This window comes from Homarus americanus, unplaced genomic scaffold, assembly GCF_018991925.1.
Source record: "Homarus americanus isolate GMGI-L3 unplaced genomic scaffold, GMGI_Hamer_2.0 scaffold34921, whole genome shotgun sequence".
NCBI lineage: Eukaryota > Metazoa > Arthropoda > Malacostraca > Decapoda > Nephropidae > Homarus > Homarus americanus.
Genome location: NW_024741901.1, coordinates 16,369,261 through 16,388,843, shown reverse-complemented (window position 1 = coordinate 16,388,843; position 19,583 = coordinate 16,369,261). Strand labels below are relative to the sequence as shown.

The 19,583-nt window shown below is 39.5% G+C and overlaps 1 protein-coding gene across 1 annotated transcript in view; it reads right to left on the bottom strand.

The window, feature by feature from the left end:
• Positions 1-274: 274 nt before the first annotated feature.
• The window catches only part of LOC121876127 (histone acetyltransferase KAT7-like), a 181,311-nt gene continuing 162,002 nt past the window's right edge, over positions 275-19,583 (bottom strand). Inside the window, 4 exon segments of the mRNA XM_042381064.1 lie at positions 275-1,661; positions 3,120-3,226; positions 3,691-3,837; positions 10,292-10,385. Of these exon segments, the coding sequence (XP_042236998.1) occupies positions 1,455-1,661; positions 3,120-3,226; positions 3,691-3,837; positions 10,292-10,385 (555 nt within the window). The 3' untranslated portion in view covers positions 275-1,454.

The following is a 19,583-nucleotide window of genomic DNA, read 5'->3' as shown; positions in this document are numbered from 1 at the left end:
AACATTCTATGCATGTTGTTGTCAAACACTTTTTACCAGTGAAATTGACTAATGAAAATTTTAAGTTTTTGATCCATACTGAGTCAGCTAAAGTGTGGAGATGATGATGATTATTATATATATATATATATATATATATATATATATATATATATATATATATATATATATATATATATATATATATATATATATATATATATATATATATATATATATATATATATATATATATATATATATATATATATATATATATATATATATATATATATAATAATAATAATAATTATCAGATGACTGAGTTTGAGAGCCATAATAAGTCACAGCACCTTACTGAGCTGACACAAACTGAAAATAGAGCATTTAGTCCATTGCGCATATTTTCAGTTCAGTGTTCAAATTAATTGTTGCCACAAAAGTCACTATAAGACACTCATGCCATGCAGGTACTGTGCAGTAATCCCTCGCCAACTGCAAAGGTTATGTTTCAAAATTCTCCCATTATTGACAATAAAATATTATGGTTGGCAGGGGTTGAGCCTAATGGGAAATCGGGGATTGACAGAAGTGACCCCTTAAGAGACATACCTAAAGTACTGTACAGTAATATATTATACAGCTCAAGATTAAAAATAAGTACAAAGTGTATGCTGCACTGAATTTTTTTTATTATACTGTATAAAAATACTTTACAGTACACTGTACAGGTATTAGAAAACCTAAAAAACTGTGTAAAGGTGCAACCTCCTTAACACTGCTCGCCTGGCCTTGATGCTTCCGCTAGCAATGTTGTTTCATGCTGCATACCTCCTTCAATCCAGAGAGAGAGTACTTAATCTGCTTTTGTTAGGCAAGGATCATGGGGGAATATAAGTCACTTTTGCACTCTTTGGTGCACTTCCCACCACATTAACCCAAATGGTATCTTCATATTTCTTTATAGATCCCACTCCTTAATGTGAAAATGCCTGCAGATGGATGCTGCTACACTTTAACCACATGCATATGAATCGAGCAATTCCAATTTCTGTTCCATTGCATTACTTTCTTTGCTGTCTCTGAAGTAGCACTACTCACATCACCTACATGTACACTTTCATCCCATATTTCAGGGCAAAAGACGAAAGAGTGTAGTGTATTGAGAGCAACACCACAAAGATAATCACAGGGTTAGAGTCACTATCCCTGCAGTCCCACCATGTTAAGCTAGAAATCTCCCACGGTTGCTATGAAAAGCCATTCATAGTTAAAACAAGATACCGTGGTTGGTAAAACGGTGTAGTGTACATTTTATAAAACATGGTTACTTAGACTGCAGATAGTAAACCGTTGGCGAGGGATTACTGTTTATTATCCTTTGTTGTCATCATGATCCACAGAATTTTAATTAGACAAACCCATGTACCTGTAACTGTACATACATTTCATAAGATATCGTATGATAGTCTATGTTATTGCACTGCAGAAGCTGCTTGAGCTTTCTTGCGGTCAGCAGCTGCTTTGTTTGCAGCGACAGTCTTGTTTTTGTTACTGTTGGACTGAGATTCTTCAGAGGGTGGTGGAGGAACATAAGGGCGCCAATTGAGGCATTTAGGGTCGATCTCCTTGTAGTCTGCTCGCCTTCGTTTCTGTCGCTCTAAGAACTCCTCCAGTAAGTCCTGAAGGGAACAAAAGTTTCAGAATAAAGACTGTGGCAAGCAATTAAAGAAATCACATCTTCCATTACGACTTGGTTTATCATTTATATTTACAATAATGATATCAATTTCTTCACATATTTCTGGCACTTTTCTTGTAAAAATAAATATAAACATGCTAAATAACTTCTCTAATGTGGGTTATTCAGGAATAATTTTGTAAATGCAGTACAGAACCTGCTTTAATCTTAAATGCTGTACTGTACAATTACATATACAGGTTGACAACCCTTTATCCAAAATTCCAAAAACCGAAAAGCTCTGAAAACCGAAAGTTTTTTGGGGGGGCAATTTTTATTTATTATTTTATTTTATTTTTATTTATTTTTAACAGGGATTAGCCCACCCGAGCATAGATCACTGACCCACATCAGGGCCTGGGGGGCGAAAATGTAATAGTAATAATAATTATAATAATTATTCATAGTAAATAAAATTTTTAATAAAAATACACCAAAATAAAATAATAATAATAATAATAATAAAGAAATACAAGAATGAAAAAAAGATCAAAAGTGAGAAACACGACCTAGACCTATGAATTATTATTATTATTATTATTATTATTATTATTACTGTATACTTTTTTATTATATTTTCGCCCCCCAGGCCCTGATGTGGGTCAGTGATCTATGTCCGGGTGGGCTAAAAAAAAAAAAAAAACCTAACCATTCTGAAAACCAAAAAATTCCGAAATCCGAAATGCCTCTGACCCCAAGGATTTCGAATAAGGGATTGTCAACCTGCATAATAACAGTATTGTACTCAATACTGTAGTTACAGTAGTTGAGTCAGTCATATTTTATTTGAATAAAATTATTAAAATAGAAAAAAAAAAAGGAGGGGGGGGGGTTATAACGCTTCTTACAACTAAAGATGGAAAACAGTGATTACATGTACTATATTATCAAGAAGCTGCACACCAAATATAATTTTGATCCAAAAAGCCTTTCTTAACAAGGGTGGATTTGGGGGAGGGGGGGAGTTTCTGGGGGTCCAGACCCCCCCTTTTCACCAGAAAATTCCAATACTTTTTCTTAAATGCAGTACTGTATTGTACTCAGGCATTTTTGTGTAGTAAAAAGTATTTACTATTGACTGCAGAATACCTCCCAATATAAAATGCGTGTGGCTTCAAAATGCCTATGATATTGATTAGATTTAAAAAAATCTTCTGAGGGGTCTTACAGAGCTCCCTCAAAACCCCAGCTGGGTGGGCTCCATGCGCTCACCATGTTTCCCCACCCACAACTTCTTGGACTCCCCCTTTTGATATTCCTGGATCTGCCCCTGTTTAAGTTATTGAATGAAAATTATATTTCATATGGATGGACAGACTGGAGTAACACGCTATCAAGCATAATTCTTCGAAGGAGAAATTTAGAATTAGGCATTCAGAAAAATCTGATGTCAACAAACCTGTCTTTTAAGAAGTATGTGTTTTCCTTTCCAATATTTCATCATTCCCATGGCCTGGAAGGTGCTCACTATATCATATGCATTCACTGCCATCTCTGTACTCATATCTGTATCAAGGAGAGAGGGAAAGGTTATCATTTGGCTACAACTACTGTACAATATAAGAGAGTACATACAAAATACATATCAATGTTTCTTTATCAAAAACAAGTTTCATTCTCACATTTGTCATGCATTACATATTGTACAATCAAAACACATTCTACTGGCACTACCACTCTCAGTAATGCAGTGGTTTGTAAAATTTCAATTCAAATCAGCTTAAGTCACCAAAATACAGTCTTAATTTACATACATACATTTACATATTCTTAGAAATAATGTACTGTACAGTACTAAACATATATCCCAACATATTCCATGCATTTAATAGTGTAATGTACAATAGCTCTCCCTGATAACAAACCCCACAATACTAGCAAAGTATCAAACTACAAAATCATGAAAAATGACTACGGTATTACCATCCCCCCAAAACATGCACACCACTTCATCCCAACTAGAAACTGACCTTTGATGTAGACGTTCTTTTCTGTGTAGCTGGCCAGATAGTTGAGGAGCAGGTCCTTCCAGTAGGAGCGGTAGGAGATGAGACCCAGGTCACTCAGAGGCTTCTCAGGTGACCCAATCTTTCCTTCGTTCTTCGTCAAGAGGTAACCTGCAATACACAGATCAACACACCTCAGTGCGATAAGGTGACATGAATGCCCCAATCCCCTGCAGGTCAAATTGTCTACATGAAAACCTATTTTTCTGGTTTATTTTAGGGTGTTTCCGGCAAATTTGACCTTCATTTCCATAGGAAATCTTAAGTTACTGGAAAAATGTAAAAATCATAACTTCCTTGAAAAACATAAAATTCACGAGATTCGTTTAGTGGCAGCCAGTGAAAGGTAAATTTTCATACACGATGGAATGTTAAATATCTCGCTTATACGCAATTTGTGCCAGAAATGGCATTGAAGAAAAGTGTCTTAGAATTGTCCAAATTACTGGTTGGAACTATAAAATTCCAGTGATTCGTTTAGTGGCAACAAGTTCTCAAGACCAGATATTTTTATAAGGGTGGCAATAACCACCCTACACATACGACCTAAATACAGTAGTGTACTAGTAAATTGTATTTATGCAACCTGAAAGAGGTTTTTCTGGAAAAAGCTACTAAGAGAGAATTCAAATGACTCACCACAATATGACTAATTATTTAGGTGACCAGACTCCCTGGAGCTGAAAGCGGGACATCTCATGAATAATAATAATAATAATAATAATAATAATAATAATAATAATAATAATAATAATAATAATAATAATAAAATATTTGGCTAACATCAAGTGATACACCTCTGGGGTAATGTTATGAAAATTACTATTTGACTTACAACTTTAGTCTTAGGTTGGCTTCCGAATGCACAGGAATATCAGGAATATCGTGCTTATGTTTCAATTCTTGTACTTTTTACTAAATGAGGTGAGGCGCCCCACATCGTATGGGTTATTCACGCCAAAATTTTAAACTGAGAAAACCGTTTATAAGGTTTTTCCAACTTCAAACACGCATAACTTTTTTTTTGAGATACAACATTCATTTTTGATACATTTTAAAGCTAAAGAGTGTACTTGCAGATGGTAGGTAGCGCATCATGAAGTAATGTACTGGGTTGTTGCAATGTTGACTTGAAGCAACAAAACTCCCACCCGCTTATGGCTTTTTTTACTTTAATCATATCAGTGTAGATCCTGCCCACTGGAGGGGCCGTGACATGGATAGTAGACGGGGGGGCTGGAGGCTGCAGGCTAGCTGCTGTGAGTGGCCGGCCGCTCCTCTCACTCACTCACTGACGGGATGAGAGTACCTTATGACACGAAAGCCAAGCTCATAATTTCCTGTCTGCCACAAATCGATGTTCTACCCTATTTTCAAAGGGCTTTCAACCTTGTTAACTACCATCGCACAGAGCTAGGCCGAAAATTGTGCTTTCCAACAAAAAACTGGTTTTGCCCGGTTGGTCTGAATGCACCTTACGATGCCGGACGCCTCAGATCTTCAGTAGCTCTGGAGTGGATTTCAGCATATTGTAGAACTCCGGACAAGTTTTATTGACACTTATCTTAGTTACCATTTAGGCTTTGAGGATTGGGAATTTAAGATGTTTTCTTTTCTTCAGATGTCCACATGTTATTCATTTGAAAACAGACTAAGAAATGAACCAATTTGGACATGCGTTGGTGACTGATGTCTTTGAAATGCGTGAATACGTAGTTCTACCCAGCGCTAGGCTGTTGGTTAACCTGGATTCATTCCAGTGATACTTTCTCATCATTAATGTACTTTGCAACACACGTAAACTCATCATATAACTCAGTATTAAATTTTCGGAAAAAAAAAGTTTTTCAACAAAATCAATTGTTTTCTCAACATCTCACCACTTTGGAACTTGTTTTCATGAGGCCTACTGCATATGCTCAAGGTTTTGCAAGTAACCCGACCATGCACACGTCATAAAACTCCTATTATTATTTTCTTTACAGTTTGTTCATTAGCCCCCTAACAGAGAGTGGCATTACCTTTCTTTACCGACTGATTTTGCTTCAAATCATAAACTGCACTCAATACTTCCACAGCTGACATTTTTTCACCCTCAATCTTTCAAATTACTTGGAAGATGGCTGCTTGACAATGCAAAAAGTTTTGCCAAATTTCTGCACATGGGTTTTCAAAAAAAGTTTTTCAGTATTATTGGACACTTTCTTTGACTCAGACAATATGATCTAAAGCCAAGAAACAACTTTAAGTATTCCTTTAACTGCAGGCATTAATGCCAACCATCTTATTTTACTGTACTCCAGAACTGCTTATATTCAATGTACATAAAATCACAAAACTCTTTCAGTTCTACTCGAACAGTATAGATGAAAAAAAACAAAACAATAAATAATAATTCTCGATAATTTCAAGGCTTACAATGCTCAGAAATTTTCACTAACGGCGGCGGAAAATTACTAAAATGGCAACTATATGGCTGCCGTCTCTGTGGCCGTGTGTAGTACACGTACGGTCCCGGTATAGAATGGTTATTAGAATCAGACAGACAGTGACAGTCGGGCTCCACCTAGGGAGATCAGCATTCAATACCCAAACACTTGTTCAAGAACGTAACGTAGCAAAAAAAGAAAGAAAAAAATGTAACTGTACAAACTGGCAGTAATTCCAATAGAGTGGGACATATATTAACATTTGCTCCAAAGGCGGGAAATTTTCGGGGGTACTTGAGAGTTTTGAAAGCAGGATGCATATTTAAAAAGCAGGACTGTCCCGCCGAAAATCGGGGCTCTGGTCAGTTTACTAATACTAGTAAAATATATATTTGAAGAGCCGAATCTCTTGAAATATATTTTCATATAAAGTACACACAATTCTTGTCTACATCAACCAGCCGAACTGGCTGGTACTGTACTGTATACTGCACAAATTTGGGAAAATTGGAACAAAAGACAATGGAAACAGCTATTTTTTATTATATATGTACCTCCCATCTCATACAATACCAAACGAAGTGAACAGTCTCGAGTCTTCAGTGTATATTTGAATATTATTTTCTTTCCTAAACGTCTGTTGTGCCGGCAGGTTTGTCCGTAACTCACTAGCTCGCTCATTCACTGACGGGAAAATTTTCACTGATTCACTCAAGTCACTACACACAAACCAAAAAATCCCTTTTGAGTAATTCCTACAGTAGTAGTAGTGTCAAGAACTGCTGGAAGCGTACCGCACTCAAACCCTCCAGTCATAAAAAGTTGAAAAAAAAATTGAGAAAAAGTATAGACAGTACAGTATATAAAAAGATTCTCTCGGAATCCTTTGGTTTATGATATTGCTTCTGACATACTTCAAATGGTAATAAGGAATATGGAATTAAATCTTTGTGATTTATTAATAAAAATATCTTCCTTTCTTATTATTTATTTCCTTACAGTATATAACTACCACAAAGGGTAATTACAAGTGCTAATGATCTAGCCAGCCACCCAACACTCCACATGTGTTTTTCACTCGGTGTGAACCAAGAACAAGCGACGTCACGCGCGGATCGGGACAGCTGCAACTCTTTCCAGTTCAACAATTATATTTCTTGGCTGCTTCCCGACACGACTAATCTCAACATGTGGCCGTAACGCACGACTAGCTATGACTATAGTTAAGTAACCATCCCACCGAGTTACATATTGGCAACAAATCAGCCCCTACAAGCATACACACTTCACGGTTACGTAAGGAGGGAAGCGGATTTGTTCACATCTTGTATGGTGCTATGCAACCTGCATTCGGATTCTCAAACATTTGAGTACGTTATTGTTTGCTACTTGGCTGGAGATGAGAGAACACATAAGACTAGTGTTTAGTCTTGTATTTCTTGAGTGTCTGTCTTATGGCCATCATCTTTGTCTCATCATAGTTCAGGTGAGCCAGGAGGAAAGGAAACTAATTTAACGGACGAACCTGAAAACATTAGGGAAACAGCTCAAGGTCACACAGATGCAAAACGTTACGCAAGAACTAAACAAAAACCTCTACGGATCATTCACTCCTAAAGACCTTCCATACATAATAAACACTCAGGTTTAACAAATGTTTTAGGAAAGGAACTACCACCACAACGGTTACCAACAGAATAGGCCACGTTACAAAAGGTGCTGAAATGTAATGTACACTAGATATCGTGACTACTTTTAATAAGTATATAAGTACATATTCATTCAACATAATGATAGACAAGCCCCTAAACAGTACAATTATTCTATTAATTTGTGAGGTAAAAAATGTGAAAATTCAATTGCATTTTAGTGTACACAGACTACCGAGTATGGGTTTGGAAAGTCACAGTATATTCAAATCATTGCATGTTCACATCACAAAATGTTCACGACGTCATCGATCAGTATGTTCCTAAATCACCATGTGTTCACGGCAAATGTGTTTATTTCTGTTTCGCAGCTGGTACTAAGTGAAGGTATATAGTTATAAATAGTTTCAGTGTAATTTTGATATTAATTATTGACACAATTTTTTGCTCTAGTAAAGTCAAAAGGAACATTCATCGTAAGAACCTCCAACAATGTAGACCCAGGGAGTGGATTATGGAACCAAAGCATCGACAAAAGACTGGATGGACCGTACAGACGAGGGGCGATGAGAAGTACTGATAAACCACACAAAAAGGAGACAAAGTAGGAAAGCATCGTACCGTTAGGGGGGGGGGGGGGGGGGGGGGGAAGGGCATGGTGCTGGGTACATATACTTGACCCTTCACGCTACATCCGTCACCCACCACCCCGACCATCTTTTGCAAACCAACGAAAATGCCCAAAGATATACGATGTAACAGCTGCACTGCTACTACTACTCATAATAATAGTTAAGGGAGTAACAATAAAAACGTCTACCTCTCCACACCCAGCAGCCCGATTCTAAAAGATACTTGCGTTAAATTATTCCGCACCTGGAGATGTTGGAATGCACCAAACTGGCTCATATGAACTGCTGGACATTGATGTCAGCAAGTTAATGGTACTGAAAATGCACTGACACTTTATCACTATTAGATGCCTTCTCTTATCCCAAATGACGGTGAAAAACAACGTAGGAATCTGTGAGAATGCAGGGCCGGAGGCTGAGCACCTGGTGACCCTCACACTTGGCACCAACACCCGTGGGAGCGGCCTCGGTCAAAACCCCACCACTTTTCTTCTGCCAGGACGATCAACTTAGCCAATTTTCCCTGTAAGGCGTTTCGGGTCTTTTACTTCTAGGATGGTTGGCTCCGCCTCCTTTTCTTGTGATTGTATTTTTTCTTTACTTCCAGGACGATTGATTCGGCCTCTTATTCTACAATGTACGCTTTTTTGACCCAGTTAAAATTACTCTCAACCAATTTTCCAAGTAGAATCCAAGATGCACGTTACATTTTCTTCCACGACATACGACTCTCGGTTGCCCTTTCCTCTATGACGCACAATTTTTGTTCCTTGTTGTATGCGTGGAGTCGTGGACAAGCTCAGATTTCTCATATCAGATTTTTTATATACGAACAATTGCGTACTCTATCTCCCTAATCGACTTTAATCTCACCTTCATATACACAGAGCTACCGATACTTTTCCTAGATTAGGTTTACGTAATAAATAATACCCACAGAAGACGCAGATCACCGATGAACTAACATGCCCAAGATTGATACCACACAACAGCATTACCACAGGTCACCAAGCCACAGTTTTAAGCCACTAACACCCCCCCCCCCCCGGATTTAATACTGATTTCTGTCCAAAACGTGGAGGAAGACCAACTTAGTTCGATCTAGAACACGAAAGTCCCTAAAACGTAATAAATTTTGACTCAAACTTTGGCAGAAATATTCCTAAAAGATTCTAAATCCATTATAGATACATAAACGTCATTAATACGAAATAAACCAATCCTAGATATCACAGGAATCCAACTTATATTTAATAAAACCAAACTAAATATGCATGAAATGTCCTTAAACCCCGGTAAATCTAGTCATTTGTACACAGGGGAGGGAGGGAGGGAAGTTGAGGAACTGGTTCTGGAGGAGGGTTGACTGCCTCGACCTTGTGATAGTTGGGTGTGGGCGGTGTGATGCAACAGCCGTACCAGAGTCACTAACCTCACCCACTCTGCCTGCCACCCACCCGGTATCCACCCACCCTAAAAGCTTGCCACCTACCTGTTCCTCACCCATTCACCCACCTGTTATCTACCCTCATCCATCCTGTCAGCCACCCATTCCGCATACCTGCTTGCCGTCCGCAAGCCCCTTTGCTTGTAGCAACACAAACGCATGCCTTTCAACACGCATGCACTGCATGCCTCTATACATGGTGCATCAGTCGGTCACACACACGCACGCACGCACGCACGCACACACACACACACACACACACACACACACACACACACACACACACACACACACACACACACACCTATGTATTATGTAATCATACTTGCCCCATCTTACAGAATCCCAAACTGAAGAACTGTGAGAGAGATAGAAAGAGACAGGGGTGTAGAGGGTGGAAGTACTCACTAAAGTCGATGAGGAGTCTACCGAAACCTTGACGCTGGTAGGGTGGAAGGGTCATGATGCAAGACACGTTGTAGTTGAGGAAGCTGTTCTTCTCCTGAAACACATTAATTAATTAATTAATTCAAGGGTTAAAAAAAAAGTTTACAACATACTAACACTATTTTTAAGTGACTCCAAGGAACATTGACCTCAGCCGTGTTCCAGGAATCAAATATCCCGTTTTTAGTTCATTAAGTAAAAGACACATGAAACTAATTCATAAAAAGGGTACACAAACTTTTATTTGTCTTGAAAACTTGAAATAAAAAGAGATTTCAACTCTTGAGGACAACCCTAACCTACCTAAATATCTTTTTGACCGTACGCTATAGCAGCACCAAAATTATCTTATGCACGTCTTTGTAATTTTGTTTCATAAGTGAGATTGACCCTTACAAAAGACATAACTTATCATAATGACATATAAACTATAAAAATTAGAACAATTAAAACTTGAGTTGTCACATTCACCGCCAGATGTCGATGGGATTCTTGTAGATATAAACATGATAAAAACGTATCTGTGCACATTTCACGCGAAACATTGACACCACAGACGATGGATATTGCAAAATGCCAATATCGCTTGCTAGCAACATTTCCTGTTTTATCCACAGTAAGTATTGTTATTATATGCACATTCAAAAGAAAATAGATTAAACTTGCGAACACTGTTTAGCATGATTCATGTTGGTAAGTTATGTTGCAACATAAGGTGTACTGATCATTTAAGAAATCATCGGACCTAATGTGCACACATACCTTTTTGATCGTGTGTACAGTGCACTAGTTGTAAATGATGATTTTTACTGAGATAAGCCGGTATCCTAGTGAGAATTATGGTAAGTAGAATTCACTAACCCAACTAAACCTAACCCAACCTAACCTTACCAAACCAAACAAAACCTAACCTACCCTACACATGACCCATAAACTGTGTTGCAGGGAGGCATGCATGATAAAGTTTGTTGTGTTAGAGGATATACTGTAGTTGGCTACTGCTACTTGCTTTCACCTATCTTCTTCCCCCCGTCCCTCCTCTCATCAGTCTCCCCGCCTCCTTCCCCAGCCTCCTCAAACTTCTCCTCCCTACCTTCGACAGCTCCCTCGTCTCCCCCATTGACATACACTAGGGGGCCTACATTTTCAAAGAGATATAATAAGAAATAGATACGTGCAGGGTAGGTTTAGTGAGCCATCGTAAGTCTCTGTTCTCATGTTTTCATTACAGAAAAGTCTTAGATGTATCACCTGATTTAAACTCTCCAACTCCCCAACCCTTACTTCACTCCTGAGCAGTTGCTTCAAGTACAGTATACAGTATAAGGGATTCATTCGTCGTAACTTGGAGTACTGCTCTCATATCTGGGGTGGCTCTTCTGTCCAACTGTTAGATAGGGTGGAATTAACGGTATTTCGTCTTATTAACTCTCCTCCTTTAGTTGATAATCTTTCTTCCCTTTCTCTTCGCCGCAATGTTGCTTTCCTCTCTCACCTTACAGGTACAGGTACTTTAACGCAATGTTCGGTGGATTTGGCATCCTGTGTACCGCCGGCAGGCCGTGGGCTGTAACACCCGTCTTGCCCGCGGTGTCCACCGTTTCTCTGTGGATGTCGGTCACACTAGAATAACCCGTTAGAGTACATCCTTCTTTCCTCACACAGCCAAACTGTGGAATGCTCTGCCATCTTCTGTTTCCGTACTCATACAATCGGTCTCATTAAAAAAAGATGGTTTTCCGGCATCTTCGTGGTGCAGATTAATATAATCTTTTCCTTTTCTATTTATAATTTGTTTTTACTCTTATTTTTTTCCGCTCCCTAGACCCTGTGGGCTGATGACCTGTGCCCGGGTGGCTATTCCCCGTAAAAAAAAAAAAAAAAAAAAAAATAAGATAAATAACCCTAACGCTAGCCTAACCTCATGTCTCCTTTGCTGGGTAAAACTTAGCCAGACCACTTGAAGATTAGCCCCAGCTTATTTCACTTTACGTTAATCCATCCTAACGCAAACCCAATCTAACCTAACCCACAAGTATCTTTAGAAGGCTTAATAGTATGGTGAAGGATGGGATGCCTAATCTTCAGGTGATCCGTTAAGCGTTAAGTCCCATTAATTAAGAATCCAGAGGCGAGTACATTTGAAAGACTTTCATAATAATCCTCTGCTTAATAAATCTTCCAAATTATTTCGAAATTCAGTCAGTCAGAGGCAGAACACATAATTGGTATGCAAGAATCTCGCTCATTAGCCAAGTTGCTCAATGCATGTAAAAACGTTCAATACCACGTTCAACTGAAATCCGCTATTAATAGGGATTTAAATGTTTGGACACAACTATTTAAGGACCCACAATGACTAAGTATTAAGCAAGAATCTCATTCACTAAATATTAGGTTGTTGAAGGCATCTGATCAAATGTAAACACAGTCTTATTGAAATCCAAAAAAATTAACAAACTTTTACTTCAGGAAATATCGAAGATAACAGCCTATACTCAACATCGGATCCAAATATACAATTGACAGGGTTCTTTAAGCACCATTATGTCAGCCTTTGTTTAAGTTTCATAATAAAATCAGCAGTTTCTCATAATTTTTTACACAAATAATAACAATTTTATATCATTATTTTATTCTTTAATCAAGATAGGTTTTAACCCTTTCACAGCGTACTTAATATTGGAAGAACAAATACTGTCACTGTATAATGGTTGCCCCTCGTGTAACGAGGATGGCCGACCCAAGGGCCACCTAGGCGTGAATTTGTTTAAGGTGTAGAAGTTGTCGCCAACCACACCCTAAGTTAACGAGCTGCATGTCCGTGTCAAGGAATAGTCCGAGAAAACCGGATAACTCGCCAACTGCCCCGGCTAACCATTACCCCGGAACACGAACCGCATATCGATTAACATTCAGGTTCCCAATTACAGCTGGGTAGTCAGAGGCAAAGTGCGTAAAGAAACTTGCCCATAGTTTCACCCTGCCCGGGGATCGAACCCGGGTCCGATAGCTTGCGAGTCGAGCATGCTGACCATTACACCACAGGTAGCCATGTCAATGAATACAGCATTAACATCAACCTAGAGAAGTTGACTTGTGAAAGAGCCTAGGTACTTGTAAGCCCGGACCTACGGCCTAGAAAACAGTGCGTTAATGTTCGAAATAAGGCAGACAGAGTAATAGGTTTTATATCTACAAGTGTAAGTATTAAGAGTGCGGAGGTCATATTGCAACTATATCTTGAGTTAGTCAGGCCGCACCTAGATTATGCTGTTCAGTTCTGGTGCCCTTATTATAGAATGGATATCAATTCACTGGAGTCGGTGCAGCAAAGAATGACGATAATGATTCAGGGACTTAGAAACCTTCCATATCAAGATAAATTAAAGAAACTAGATTTGGATTCCCTAGAAAGACGAAGAGTGCGGGGATATATGATAGAGGTATTTAGGAGGGTGGAAGGAATCAATAAAGGATAACGTTCTTATAATATCCGAGCAGGATAGGATTAGTAGCAGCGTATTTAAGTTGGATAAGTTTAGGTTTAGGAGGGAGATAAGAAGGAACCGGTTCACAAATAGATTGGTTGACGAGTGGAACAAGCTTAGAAACTTTTGTAAGTGCTGGAACGCTGGAAAGTTTTAAAGGGAGGTTAGATAGATTCATGGATGATAGAGAGTGGTAGTAACTCTTGTAGGGGTATCGAGATATTAATGTTGTCTAGCACCCAGGATGGAAGGAAACTCTAATGTGGTTTTCTTATATAATATAAGTTATATGATAGACAGTCTGGTGCTGGAGGTGCCGTGTGGTGAGGAGCTGCTCAGTAGAGACGTTCGGTGAGTAGCGTGTTGAAGGAGGTAGATGTGCAGGAGCTTCGTTAGAGAAGATGTTGCCTGTTGCTGGCCTCCTGGTTGAATGAATGCTGACAGCGTGAGCTTGCTGGAGGAGGTGTTGCTTGTTCAGGAAGATGGGCAGAATGAGAGTTGGTTGGTGAGGAAGCTCAGAGAAGGACAGCTGGTGGGTCGCCATGCTCGCTGGCGAGCGAGGCCGCCAGGCAGGCGAGGAGAAGGAAGGCAGCCAGGCAGCGGCGAGGAGGAGGAGGTGTTGCTGTCCAAGAAGAATGGCTGAATGAATCTCAATGGAGAGACAGAGCTTATATACCCAGCAGCAGCCGCCAGTCCTCTATGAATCATGTTGGGAAAACCCAGAAAGTCGCCGGTGACTAGTTTCGTTGCTAAGATACGGTAACATCTGGTTGGTTGCTAGGGAAGGCAGTAGCAGGTGGTGGCTGTGGCTATGCAGTTGTAGGGAAGACGTCCACTACACTCTCGACAGGAGCTGCCATGCACAGGCCAACCGGCCTATTGCAGACTCCTTATTTTCTTATGTTCTTATGAATAAAATCGTCTGGCGGTAGCCAGAATAAAATAGCAAGTGCGTGACCTGACCTAACCTAACCTATTTTTCACTTTAAGTGAGGGTCTTTGTCCTACTTTGCAATTATGAAGGGAAGGTTTTTGTCCAAGGGGCTTTGACTGACACTCCTCCCCCACACACAATTGATCGTTGTCGTCCACACCCGGGAAGATGAATAAAATAATAATAATAATAATAATAATAATAATAATAATAATAAAGGAAAATTAATAATAACCAAACCAATAATGTAATAATAATAATAATATCAACAATAATAAAATATTAATGACTAATAATAATAAAAATAATAATGACAATAATAATAATAATAACATCCAAGAGAAAAGAATTACAGTCGTCCAATACAGTTTATTCTACGCAGTAATGTGGACCACGTGATAGCTAGTGTGGTCCTGTGAGCCGCGAGACTTGCATAAAACACATGAGTATCCAATATCTTAATCCTCACATCACATGTAACTCAGTATGAACAAACATCCACATGTATACAAGAATACAAGTGTTACTGTGTCAGTGCTTGACCGATGCAAGATCTGTAATCTTAAACAGGCCAGTTAACGAGTTCAAAATGGGGTTCAAAGGTGATATAACACACACACACACACACACACACACACACACACACACACACACACACACACACACACACACACACACAAATTATCGCGTCAAATTTTGAATTTATTGAACTAAACTAAGGTAAGTTAACGTGATATATCGTGAGGCACTGAGTATGTCCCTAATTAGTTATCATATGTTTACGACACATCTAGTTTAATAATTAGTGGTTGATCCAATCCCTCCTCCCAAGTTAACTGTAGGTCACATTAAATAAATAAATACTTGTAAAACCTATTTTGTTACTCTAGTAGGAAATTATCCAGTGAAGTTTTGTCGAGTGAATAATTACTTGCCGGGATTTTTTGTCTAGTGAATAATTATCTCGTAGCTTTGTCCGGTGAACTATCATATGGTGGCATTTTTGTCTTGTTAATTAATATAACTGAATATGATCCAGTGGAAAATTTTGTCCGACACTTTTGACCAGCGGGATATACAGTAGTCCGGTTTTGTTCATTGAACTTAGATCGGTCGACAGCTGTTGCTGATGAAACTGCGCCACACGGGACTAACCTTAGCGGAGGCGAGGTGATGGAGGCCATGTATGGGGGGGAGTACTCTCTCTTTCTTATATTACCTCTCTACATATACCATTATTTCAATCATCATCATCATCATTATCATAGATTCAATTATTTCTGCTCCTCCTACTACCATCATCTACAATAAACCGCTGCATTTACCTCAAAACCACGATGAACGTACATAATTATCATCTTCCACTTATAAATTACCACTGAATACCAACTGATTACTTCAAAGACATTTTAATTGAGTTACCAAGGTATTTACTGTATTATATTGTCATTAATTCACCCAACCGCAATTTTCACTTTCTTATACATTACTATAGGTCTCCTGTGATGAGGCTGTTTGTAGAAAAAATATTACACGAATTCAATTTTACGCTGTTCAAACCTTGGCCATCACCCCCGAAATAATAATTGTGACGCATTGACTATACTCTGTTGCTTCTACGGTACTATCATACGTACTAGTAACCTGAATTAATTATCATCCTTTATTACTTCTATTGCCACTCATAATATTGCTGTGGAACAATTACTAGTACCATTCTCCTGTTATCATTCACATAGTATCGTGCACTCTTTATTATCTTTGTTCATCTTATCATCTACAACAGTATTACGGACCATTTTACTATCCTGCTACTTTTACTGTCATCAACAACAGTACCATGAACCATTTACAGTACTATCCTCTTCTTCAACAACTCCCCATATAATACTATCAGTTCACCACATCAACCCCCAACAGAATTACGCTGGAGACGAGGTGAGGTTTATTTTGAGATGTTTAAAATATGTAGGTGATAAATTTTCGTTTGTATAAATTATTCGATTTTGTTTAATTTAATAAGTTGGTTTATAGTTGTATCCCTTAAGTACCTCTATTATTATTTTTATTATTTTATTTTATTATTATTGTTTGAGGGAAAATTTTAAAGGTTTTTGGCGTGTTTATTCATATTCTTATAATGATAACTTAATTGTCTTGTTATTATTAGTGTCGTGCTGATTACTACGTTATCAATCTTGCTTATTATTACCAGTTTCATAATTACTGTAACACGTACAATATATTATCTACCATTATTATAATCATTTAGATAACTATAAAATTATTAGTAGTAGTAGTAGTACAGTAGAAGTAATGTATTACTATTCCGGTACATAGTTATTTTTATTTTTATTATTATTATTTCATTCTACCAATCCCCTGCGTCATCACCAGCTGTAAGACAAGTTTCCACACGAGTTACCCAAAACTAACAAGACAGTGTATTATTACTTGAACCTGAGCTGACGGAATTTTGTACAGTGAATCATATTCTGTGGGTGTTTATTCCAGTGCGAAGTTGTTAATTTTTGTACATAGGGAAAATGTTTGGTGAAGTTTTGTCCCTGTGTGCGTGTGTGTGAGTCTGTGTGTTGTGTTTGCACCATCACCGCCATAACGCTGTGTATGTGTGCACAATTACCATCATAAAACCGCATGTGTATGTATGTATGTGTGCACCATTACCCTGTGTGAGTGCACCATCATCACCATAAACCTGTGAGTGTGTGTAACATTCCCACCATAACTGTTTGTGCATCATCACTCTCATAACATGTGTGTGTTTATGTGCATCATTACCAACCTAACACTGTGTGTGTGAACATCATCACCACCATAACCCTCTGTGTGTGAGCATCATCACCACCATAACACTATGTGTGTGGATCATCACCACCATAACACTATGTGTGTGGATCATCACCACGATAACCCTGTGTGTGAGCATCATCACCACCATAACAGTGTGTGTGTGCATCATCAACACCATAACCCTGTGTGTGTGCATCATCACCACCATAATCCTGTGTGTGTGTGCATCATCACCACCATAACCCTGTGTGTGTGTGTGTGTGTGTGTGTGTGTGTGTATGTGTGTGTGTGTGCATCATCACCACCATAACCCTGTGTGTGAGCATCATCACCACCAGAACACTGTGTGTGCATCATCACCACCATAACCCTGTGTGTGTGCATCATTACCACCATAACCCTGTGTGTGTGTGTGAGCATCATCACCACCATAAAACTGTGTGTGTGCATCATTACCACTATACCCTGTGTGTGTGTGTGTGAGCATCACCACCATAAAACTGTGTGTGTGTGCATCATCACCACCATAACAGTGTGTGTGCATCATCACCACCATAACCCTGTGTGTGTGAGCATCATCACCACCATAACACTGTGTGTGTGTGCATCACCACGATAAACCTCTGTGTGTGTGTGCATCATCACCACCATAACAGTGTGTGTGTGCATCATCACCATAACAGTGTGTGTGCATCATCACCACCATAACCCTGTGTGTGAGCATCATCACCACCATAACCCGTGTGTGTGTGTGTGTGTGTGCATCATCACCACCATAACCCTGTGTGTGTGTGTGAGCATCACCACCATAACCCTGTGTGTGTGTGTGTGTGTGTGCATCATCACCACCATAACCTGTGTGTGTGTGTGTGTGCAACATCACCACCATAACCCTGTGTGTGTGTGTGTGTGTGCGCATCATCACCACCATAACCCTGTGTGTGTGTGACATCATCACCACCATAACCCTGTGTGTGTACATCATCACCACCATAACCTCTGTGTGTGTGTGTGTGCATCATCACCATAACCCTGTGTGTGGATTATCACCATAACCTCTGTGTGTGTGTGCATCATCACCACCATAACCCTGTGTGTGTGTGCATCAACACCATAACCCCATGTGTGAGTGTGTGTGAGCATCATCACCACCATAACCCTGTGTGTGTGTGAGCATCATCACCACCATAATCCTGTGTGTGTGCATCATCACCCACCATAACCCTGTGTGTGTGTGAGCATCATCACCACCATAACCCTGTGTGTGTGTGGATCATCACCACCATAACCTCTGTGTGTGTGTGTGTGTGCATCATCACCACCATAACCCTCGTGTGTGTGTGTGCATCATCACCATATAACCCTGTGTGTATGCATCATCACCACCATACCCCTGGTGTGTGTGTGTGTGAGCATCACCACCAACCCAGTGTGTGTGTGTGTGGATCATCACCATAACCCTGTGTGTGTGCATCATCACCACCATAACCCTGTGTGTGAGCATCATCACCACCATAACCCTGTGTGTGTGATCATCACCACCATAACCTGTGTGTGTGTGTGTGAGATCATCACCACCATAACCCAGTGTGTGTTTGTGATCATCACCACCAACCTCTGTGTGTGTGTGTGTGTGATCATCACCACCATAACCCCTGTGTGTGTGTGCATCATCACCACCATAACCCTGTGTGTGTGTGAGCATCATCACCACCATAACCCGTGTGTGCATCATCACCACCATAACCTGTGTGTGAGCATCACCACCATAACCCTGTGTGTGTGTGTGTGTGTGTGTGTGTGTGTGCATCATCACCACCATAACCCTGTGTGTGAGTGTGTGTGTGCGCATCATCACCACCATAACCCTGTGTGTGTGTGTCATCACCATAACCCTGTGTGTGTGTGCACTACCACCATAACCCCTGTGTGTGTGTGCATCATCACCACCATAACCTCTGTGTGTGTGTGCATCATCACCACCATAACCCTGTGTGTGTGCATCATCACCACC